Below are 10,000 nucleotides of genomic sequence, written 5' to 3' on the forward strand. Positions count from 1 at the left end.
GGTATGAACGCGGGCTCGTTCGCCAGACAGCTCCAACGTTCGGAGGTTTCGGCACGCGAACGCGAACCGGCGTTCGGAACTGCCGGTGTAAAAGCCCTATCAGTGGCCCACAGGTAACCCTCTCTCATCCGCTTGACAAAGTCTATGGAATGCTGCCTTCAGGCACGTGTGAGTGGTTTTCCAATAACACAAATAGATGACTTTGTTTAACGTACAGGCATTCCACCGGGGTTAGCATTATATTGAATTAAGGCAGTAATAATTTTCAGACGACAGTATTTTTGTCTACATATTACCCACGTTATCTCTGTATCTCTCTCTTCTGCCCCCTCCTCCCCCCCTCCCCATCCTCTGTCTGCATGTCTCCCTCCCCCCCCCTCCTCTGTCTGCCCCCCTCCCCCCCTCCCCCTGCCCCCCTCCCCCCCCCCTCCCCATCCTCTGTCTGCGTGTCTCTGTATCTCTCTCTTCTGCCCCCTCCCCCCCCCTCCCCATCCTCTGTCTGCGTGTCTCTGTATCTCTCTCTTCTCCCCCCTCCCCCCCCCCCTCCCCATCCTCTGTCTGCGTGTCTCCATCTCTCTCTTCTGCCCCCTCCCCCCCTCCCCATCCTCTGTCTGCCCCCTCCCCCCCTCCCCATCCTCTGTCTGCGTGTCTCCATCTCTCTCTTCTGCCCCCTCCCCCCCCCTCCCCATCCTCTGTCTGCGTGTCTCTTCTGCCCCCTCCCCCCCCCCTCCCCATCCTCTGTCTGCCCCCTCCCCCCCCTCCCCATCCTCTGTCTGCCCCCTCCCCCCCTCCCCATCCTCTGTCTGCGTGTCTCCATCTCTCTCTTCTGCCCCCTCCCCCCCCCCTCCCCATCCTCTGTCTGCCCCCTCCCCCCCCTCCCCATCCTCTGTCTGCCCCCTCCCCCCCTCCCCATCCTCTGTCTGCGTGTCTCCATCTCTCTCTTCTGCCCCCTCCCCCCCCCTCCCCATCCTCTGTCTGCGTGTCTCTTCTGCCCCCTCCCCCCCCCCTCCCCATCCTCTGTCTGCGTGTCTCCAGGCAGTTCTGTACAATGACCGCTCTGTTCTGGAGAACCACCACGCTGCCTCGGCATGGCACCTCTTCATGTCCCGGCCCGAGTTCAACTTCCTGGCCAACCTGGACCACGTGGAGTTCAAGCGCTTCCGCTTCCTGGTCATCGAGGCCATCCTCGCCACAGACCTGAAAAAGCACTTTGACTTCCTGGCTGAGTTCAACGCCAAGGTAACTGGTCGGTCCTGCTGGGCCATCTTAAGCGCTGTGTTAGTAAAGGCTGGAGGACGCAGCCACAGGGGCGGCTGTGGCTCAGGAGGTAGAGCCCACGTCTAATGATCACAAGGTCGGCGGTTCGGCAGGCCACGTGTCGAGGTGTCCTTGGGCAAGACACTGAACCCCAGATTTCTCCCAATGAGCGGGCCGGCGCCTTGCATGGTAGCTTGCCGCCATTGGTGTGAGAATGTGTGTGAATGGGTGAATGAGAGGCCATTGTAGAGTGCTTTGGAATAATGCGCTATATAAGTGCAGTCCATTTACCATTTACCATTCTGAATGGTAAATGGTAAATGGACTGCACTTATATACATATTATCAGGCAGAGTACTCAATAGCACGACTCGGAGACCAAAAAACTTGAATCAAAAGAATAGTCTTATCTAGCAAAAATGGGTTTGGTACACAGGAAGCCAGTCGGTAGGTAAGTATATAATCTGGCAAGGAGTAGGTAAAAGGGTAGGTCGGGTAAACTACCAAGGATCAAAAACCAGGAAAACAAATCACACTAGGATAATTGCTGTGATGTTGCGACACAAAGTTACAAAGATGAAACGGTACAGAGACGGGAACACAGAATAAACACACTGGGCAGGATGATCAGGAACAGGTGAAACCAATCAGTGCCGGGTGGACAATCACACAGGCGGGAAACACAGAAGGGCAGGAAGTGGAGTGTCTGAAACGAGAGGCAAGGTGAGAAACACCAAAATAAACAGGAAGCAATGAACGAAATAACATGAAACAAAGACAAACAAAAACCAAGGAACAGGACGAGACGTTAGAGTATTATAAATCCTTGTTCACACTAAAGAACAGAGCCGAGCTGAGCTGTACCAGGTTGGCCTGGTTACGCTTTCATCCACCATAGTTGCTTAGAGTGCTGGAAAGACAATGTGAAATATATACTGAGTCAGCACAGTAGGGTTCGGGTTGGCCCTCTCGTGTGTAAAGCCCCATGGCTTAGAGAATCAAAGACATAAGAGAGGGTGGATGTAGGCCTAGTCTTTGTAGCAGACAGGTTGACAGGTAACAGTAAGGTCATGTTCTCACATGAAAGTCCGAATCGAGACCCGGAGCAAGTGGATGAGTTCGCAACATTGTTGCATAAATTATACATATGCAATCGAAGCAACAGACGTGGTAGTTGATTGGTCAGAAAAATTGAGAATTGCCCATTATCCAGATCAACACGCGTGCGCTGTTGTTTTCCTATGGACTGCCTCGAGCAGCGTTCTCACCAAAAGCGAAGCGAAGCAAAGTGATGGATGCGTCGTTTGTAACCGAAGCGAAACCACCCTTTTCAAGCGGAGCATCCGACGGCTATTTGCTCCGGGAGTTACTTCGAATGCGCGTTCTCCAAACGACGCAGAGCAAAGTGAACTTTATCCTAAACTCCGTTTCAAGTGAAGCACATGTTGTAGTGAGAACACCCCCTAAGTAACCTGGGGAGGCTAGGAGTCAGAGGACAGGCTCGTTGTATTGCATGGAATGGACTGAGAAATGTTCTCAGACACGTGTATTTAAACCCACTCCTCATTCCGTTCCATGGATTACAATGAGCCCGTCCTCTGATTTCTACTTCCACCAGCCTCCCCTGGGTGGAACTCTGGTCCAGCTGTTCACTTGGGAGGTTGCCTGATTGGATCACACACTCTCGCAAAGATGTGTCAGTCCAACTGAATACAACTGAGACATCTTTATTCGATTTTCTTTATTTTCAATCTGTTCTCTCTGGCTGTAGGCATGGTTTTAAACGTCAGCCTTTAAAGGGAATGATCCCTATAGCTTTTGAGGAGTAATTATGTTCGCCCGGTGCCATACTAGACCTGAAATATCCTCACCCACTTCAGCTAACTCTCCACAATATGAGCCCCCCCCCACACACACACAGCTTTTCAAGAAGTAATTTTTGTGGACCGAATTCTGAGTGTCATTGGAAGGGAGTTCTTTCCACTGTGAAAAGCTTGAAAACAGTGCTGGTGGTTCTGCACTACCAGTCAAAACCAGAGGATTACTGGCTAGCCACCAAAGCTAACAGTGTTGTTCCTCTCATGCTGGCTTTGCCGTAGTGCAGTAGAGGTGGACATCGGAGGACGGGCTCATTGTAATGCGTGGAGTGGAATGAGGAACGGTGTCAAACACCTGTGTTTGAACACACGTTTGATACAGTCCCTGATTCCGTCCCACACATTACAATGAGCCCGTCCTCCGATGTCCACCTCCACCAGCCTCCGCTGCTCTGCTGCCATCCTGCAGCCCACTCAACACTCACCTCCCCTCTCTCTCTTCCTAGAAGACCCAAATTAGCTTTCTCTGAAAAGCTCATTGAATTTGTGCCTGATCTCCAACAGCCTTGGGTGTTATTACTGTAGGTTACAACGATAAGACTCGTGCTCTGGGGCCTGGCACTCATTATGTGTGTCTGCCTCGAAAATGATGAAATTGCGCCGAACGATGTTTTGGAAAAGGGAATTCATTAACTTATTCATGTTGTTGGAGGGTCAAAATCAGTTCAGCTGAGAATGTGGATCAGGATCAGAGTTCCTAAAACGCAGACGGTTAGAGCCGTGTCAGTTTTACACAAAGGAATTAATTACGAGTAACTAGCAGATACTGGATAACCAACAGCCTTTGGCATTCCTCTTTTAATGACTGTCGACTTATCTCCGTGTAACGCATTAGCTTGAGAATCTTCAGATGCCTGGATGCAAGATACTGAACATCTCTATGTTCTTATCTGCTTATCTGACACCTCACACCTTAGCCTGAGGCTGGTGGACGTAGACATCAGAGGACGGGCTCATTGTAATGCATGGAACGGACTTGAGGACATGAGGAATGGTGTGAAACAAACATGTGTTTGATACCATTCCTCATTCCGTTCCATGCATTACAATGAGCCCGTCCTCTGATGTCTACCTCCCCCAGTCTCTGTGTAGCCCTCCTCTCATGACTATGTCAGCAGATCCATCTTTGTATGCACTACTGTAAATGCGGAGGTACTCATTTGTTTCTGTCCTATAGGTGGGTGATAACGTGACCAGGGGCATCGATTGGTCCAACGAGAACGACAGACTGCTGGTCTGCCAGATGTGTATCAAGCTGGCTGACATCAACGGACCACTCAAGTGCAAGGACCTTCATCTACAGTGGACAGAGGGCATCGTCAACGAGTTCTATGAACAGGTGTGGTTGGTTAATTGATTGTATTTATATAGAGCTTTTCTAACACCCAAAGTGCTCAAATGCTAAGGGGGGACTGAGAGAGGGCGGAGGGTAGGGACTCACCTCAGCACGACCAATGTGGAGCACCCAGATCTGGGTTCTGAGGATGCAGAATGCACTCACACTTACACACACACACACACACACACACACACACAAACACACACACACACACACACACACACACGCACACACACGCACACACACACCGACACACATTTCTCCGTAATAAAACCACATTCAACAGGTATAACAACAGACACACAGGAAATAAAGTAGCTTTCCTCGGTACAATAAATCTTTCTGACCTCAATCATGAAGCACTTCAACCTCACTGATCTACGGAGATAGTGAAGGCATAGCAGCATCCAGTTATGAACATGAGAGATCACTCCCAGAATGTCACCGTGGTGGTAGAACATGGTATACAGTATATTAATATGGTCTGTGCGTGCGTGCGTGCGTGCGTGCGTGCGTGCGTGCGTGCGTGCGTGTGTGCGTGTGTGTGTGCGTGCGTGCGTGCGTGCGTGCGTGTGTGTGTGTGTGTGTGCGTGCGTGCGTGCGTGCGTGCATGTGTGTGTGTGTGTGTGTAAAGCATATGTGACATGGCATATGTCATGTTGCTTATGCTACGAATGCCTGATGGAAAATATGCACCAGGTCTAGCGTGACCACTTATTATTTATGTGCAGCGCAGCTTACAGCACGTTTGTTCTGTATGTGACACACGTACAAAGGCCATTGGGTTTGTGTGACAGACATTAACATGACATCTACATTCAATATTTTTGTCTACTGTTAATCTGTAGCCTGGGGGCAGAGATTGGTTCCAGGGGAGGCTGGTGGAGGTAGAAATCGGAGGACGGGCTCATTGTAATGCATGGAATGGAATGAGGAATACATGTTTGATAACATTCCTCAATCTATTCCATGCATTACAATGAGCCTGTCCTCCGATGTCTACCTCCACCAGCCTCCCCTTATTGGGTTCACAATCCACATGGAGGCTTCTACATTGTAAGAATCCCTCAAATAATAATCATCATTGTTTTATTATTTATAAATTATTTATTATTTAGTATGCTCTAGGCAAGGGGTCGGCCATAGACGGCGACCCTGGAGCAATTAGGGGTTCAGTGCCTTGCTCAAGGACACCTCGACACGTGGCCAGTCGGTCTGTGTTCGAACTGCCGACCTTGCGATCATTAGACGTCGGCTCAACCTCCTCAGCCACTGCCGCCCGAAATGATGGCCACCAGCTAAAGCCAGTCAGTATCCCCTTAGTTCAATAGAAAAATATTAATTTTCATAATAATACAAATAACATGTAAATAAGTGTACGCAAAGTAAGTGTAATACAACTGCCTTGCTTTTATTTGGAAGGCGACTGCTTTGTTTCGTTTCAATCGCGTGCCTGACTACGCTACACACCTTCACCCTAATGTGCAGTTGGAGAGATGCTGAGATGTTAGCCCTCAAAAATGTCAGCTCACGTTAAAAAAAGAAAGATTGATGCAGAGTGTAGAGTTTTTAACAAGACGTGAGCTTAGAATGATAAGGTTCTATCTCCGTTTAGAATGATAAGGTTCTATCTCCGTTTAGAATGATAAGGTTCTATCTCTGTTTAGAATGATAAGGTTCTATCTCTGTTTAGAATGATAAGGTTCTATCTCCGTTTAGAATGATAAGGTTCTATCTCCGTTTAGAATGAGAAGGTTCTATCTCCGTTTAGAATGATAAGGTTCTATCTCCGTTTAGAATGAGAAGGTTCTATCTCCGTTTAGAATGAGAAGGTTATATCTCAGTTTAGAATGAGAAGGTTCTATCTCCGTTTAGAATGATAAGGTTCTATCTCCGTTTAGAATGAGGTTCTATCTCTGTTTAGAATGACAAGGTTCTATCTCCGTTTAGAATGAGAAGGTTCTATCTCCGTTTAGAATGATAAGGTTCTATCTCCGTTTAGGGCAGTTCAGAGATATTGAGCGTCAAAGTTTTTACATTCCATTATGTTCTGTGAGATGGAACCTTTGTATTTTATTAATTACTAACTCAAAAATGTCAACATTTTAAAAATAACACCACACAGGCATTAAACCCCTAATGGATCAGATTATGTAAAAAACTCAATTTTGACAAAAATGTAGATAGAACCTTATAATTCTAACGTCACGAAGACATGGGGCCTCATTTATAGAAAGTACTTAGATCAAATGTTGATCTTACCCGTGTCGTACGTAGAAAACCACGTCAACGTAGTGATTTATACAATTTCAACGTGAGTCAATTTGACCGTGGAAACGATCGTAGCTCTACGTCGTGTATTGACCTTGCGTACGCACATTACCTACTGGTTATGCGGAGTTATTACAGGCATGTGAGCCGCACTGCCTACTGTAATTCATGCGAAGTGAACGTGACTCTTAATAAAATTAACAATGTTGTTATCAGCCGAGAACATTAGTTTAATTCAAGATTTAAAGGGAACTGATGTTTATGATTGTATTTCAGTCTTCCTTTATATTCCTCCGGAGCTGTCTATCTCCCCTTCAACATGCCTAATGTGCGCTAAATTATACCGGATTTTTCTCCGGTGTCTCCGGTGTCTGGGAGTGAGCAGCCATATTTTCAATGTCACCTGATAAGAATACCATTATATTATTACAGTATAAGCATTTGCCTGGTTAGTTGTCATCAGCACTGAAGTTGAGGGGTGATGAGGGGGGGGTGGCATCCCCCCTGAAATAAAAACGGTCAAAATCATCCCCCTTCTAAAACTGCCATCCCCCCTTTCCATCCCTTATGTCATTTTATCAATGAACATGGTATTACTGCTATTTCAACATTTAGTTTTGCGCATATCGAGTAAAATACTGTGGGCGAGGGGCACACACACATGCAATGACATTTTTACCAAGTCACTGACACTGAAGTCACTGACGCTGTGGGGATGCTAAAATTGTCGTCATATGATAAAATCCACCACCTCCACTGATTTTCTTTTACAACTTGAGTACTGAGTATAAGCATTTGCCTGGTTAGTTGTCATGATCAAACGTTACAAATGCAACTTACCGAGAAGCCACTCTTCTCTGCCCTCTCCCGCTCACTTGGCTTAATTCAGCCGCTATAATTGAGCCGCTATCACAGGGCGTAAATAAAACATTTCATTCTCAAGTATATTTGGTATTTATAGACTTTAGTACGTACGCAATTTTAAACGAGCGCAGCCCGTTTTCCGTTTAGAAAAATGTGCTTACTAAGTAAGTAAAGTACTTAAAAGTAAGTACTTTTTTATAAATGAGGCCCATGGACTTTTAGATGTATTTACTGAAGTCAAAGGAAAAGCTGTGTGCTTAGTTTGTGGATTACAGATGGCTGTGTTTAAGGACTACAATTTGAATTGCCACTACGAGACTAAACACGCAGACAAATACAAATACAAGAACTTGACTGATGCAGAGCGGGAACGGGCATCTGATGCTTCGCTAGCTAAGCTGCAAACCCAACAGGACTGTTTACCAGGCGTTTACCAGTTATGAGATCCCATTGAGTCAGGTACATATGTATGTAATGTTAATAAATAATAGGCAAAATAGTGAAAATACCACCGCTCATCCATGATCAAACTTTGCTGAGGTCTGTTGGAACTGAAGAGTATCAATAGAGTGCAAAATAACAGCATACACACACTCCAACTGAGTGTCTAATTTATGCCTGAAGAAGGTCTATGACTGAAAGCTCGCAATAAACAAGGTTGTTTTGCACAGTGTTTGAGTGTTCGGATGCTGTTATGTGCAATAAATAATAGGCACAAACTGATGTTGCAAAAGGTCAAAACTATAACTGCATTTACCTCCCTGTGTTTAAGGCAAGGCAAGTTTATTTTTTATAGCACATTTCATACAACAGTGGTAATTCAAAGTGCTTTACATACATTATTTAAAAATACAGCAAGAGGAGCATAAGAAAATAAAAATTACAATGAATAAAAGCAAATATAAGAAGTAAATAGATAAAACATTTAAAAAGACAATAGTTAATGGAAAAAAGACATTGATAGAAGTGTTTGTGTTTAATCATAACTGGTGCAAAACATGAAGGTTTTTAGCTTAGATTTAAATATTTTAAGGGTTTGGGCCTGTTTGATTTCTTCAGGGAGTTTGTTCCAGGAGCATGCAGCAGAGTGACTAAAAGCTGCTGCACCGTGTTTTGTTTTTACTCTTGGAATTATTAGCTGATTTGTCTCAGCTGACCTTAGGGACCTTGCGGGAATATAGGGTGGGAGGAGATCTGATATGTATTTTGGTCCAATACCATTTTGTGATTTGTATGTAATTAGGAGGATTTTGAATTCAATTCTCTGAGAGACTGGTAGCCAGTGCAGGGATCTCAGGATTGGTGTAATGTGTTCAAATGTCTTTGTTTTTGTTAGGACCCTAGCAGCGGCGTTTTGGATGAGCTGCATTTTACGAACAGCTCCTTTAGATAGGCCTGTTAGTAGACCATTACAATAATCAAGTCTACTCGAAACAAATGCATGGATGAGTTTTTCAAGGTCTTGCTTGGACATGAAACCTCTCATTCTTGTTATGTTTTTCAGGTGATAGTAGGCTGATTTAGTTATTGAGTTTATGTGGCTGTTGAAATTACACCAAGATTTCTGACCTGTTTTTTACTGTGAAGAGAGAGAGAATCAAGTTTTGCACTGACTTTCGATCTTTTGTCAGGTGCACCGAATACAATTATCTCTGTTTTGTCCTTAGTTGGAGGAAGTTTTGTGGCATCCAGGCGTTTATTTGCTCCATGCAATTACAGAGATTGTCAATGGGACTATAGTCGTTCGGTGAGAGGGCTATGTAGATTTGAGTGTCATCCGCATAGTTGTGGTAGGCAATTTTGTTCTTTTTTATGATGTGTCCCAATGGAAGCATGTAGAGATTGAATAGAAGGGGGCCAAGGATTGACCCTTGGGGAACCCCACATGTCATTTTGATTTGGTCAGATACAAAGTTGCCAATGGAGACATAGTAGCTTCTGTCCTGTAGGTAGGATCTAAACCAGTTTAGGGCAGTGCCCGAAAGTCCTACCCAGGTTTTTAGTCTATCTATTAGAATGTCATGGTCTACAGTGGCAAAGGCAGCACTAAGATCTAGTAGTACCAAAACTGAGATTTTTCCGGAGTCTGTGTTTACGCGAATGTCATTAAGGACCTTAATAAGGGCCGTTTCAGTGCTATGTAGGGGGCGAAAGCCTGATTGAAAGTCATCAAAGAGATCATTTAGGGTCAAATAATTGCTAAGTTGTTCGTGGGCAACCATTTCAATAATTGTTCCTGTACAGGGAAGGTTTGATATGGGTCTGTAGTTGTTTAGTACAAATGGGTCTAGGCCGTTCTTTTTTAGTAGAGGCTTAATAACTGCAGTTTTCAGGGCTTCAGGGAAGATTCCTGATGAAAGGGAGGTGTTAATTATTTGTATTAGTCCGCCTG

The 10,000-nt window shown here is 45.3% G+C and overlaps 1 protein-coding gene across 1 annotated transcript in view; it reads left to right on the top strand.

The window, feature by feature from the left end:
- Window positions 1–10,000, top strand: part of LOC308169793 (cGMP-inhibited 3',5'-cyclic phosphodiesterase 3A-like) — a gene marked incomplete at both ends in the record, with an annotated part of 130,385 nt that overhangs the window by 114,713 nt on the left and 5,672 nt on the right. Inside the window, 2 exons of the mRNA XM_080544540.1 lie at window positions 1,036–1,239; window positions 4,312–4,473. Of these exons, the coding sequence (XP_080400666.1) occupies window positions 1,036–1,239; window positions 4,312–4,473 (366 nt within the window). The remainder of the gene's footprint in view (window positions 1–1,035; window positions 1,240–4,311; window positions 4,474–10,000) is intronic.

Source organism: Nansenia antarctica (genome assembly GCF_963989245.1).
Source record: "Nansenia antarctica genome assembly, chromosome: 14".
NCBI lineage: Eukaryota > Metazoa > Chordata > Actinopteri > Argentiniformes > Microstomatidae > Nansenia > Nansenia antarctica.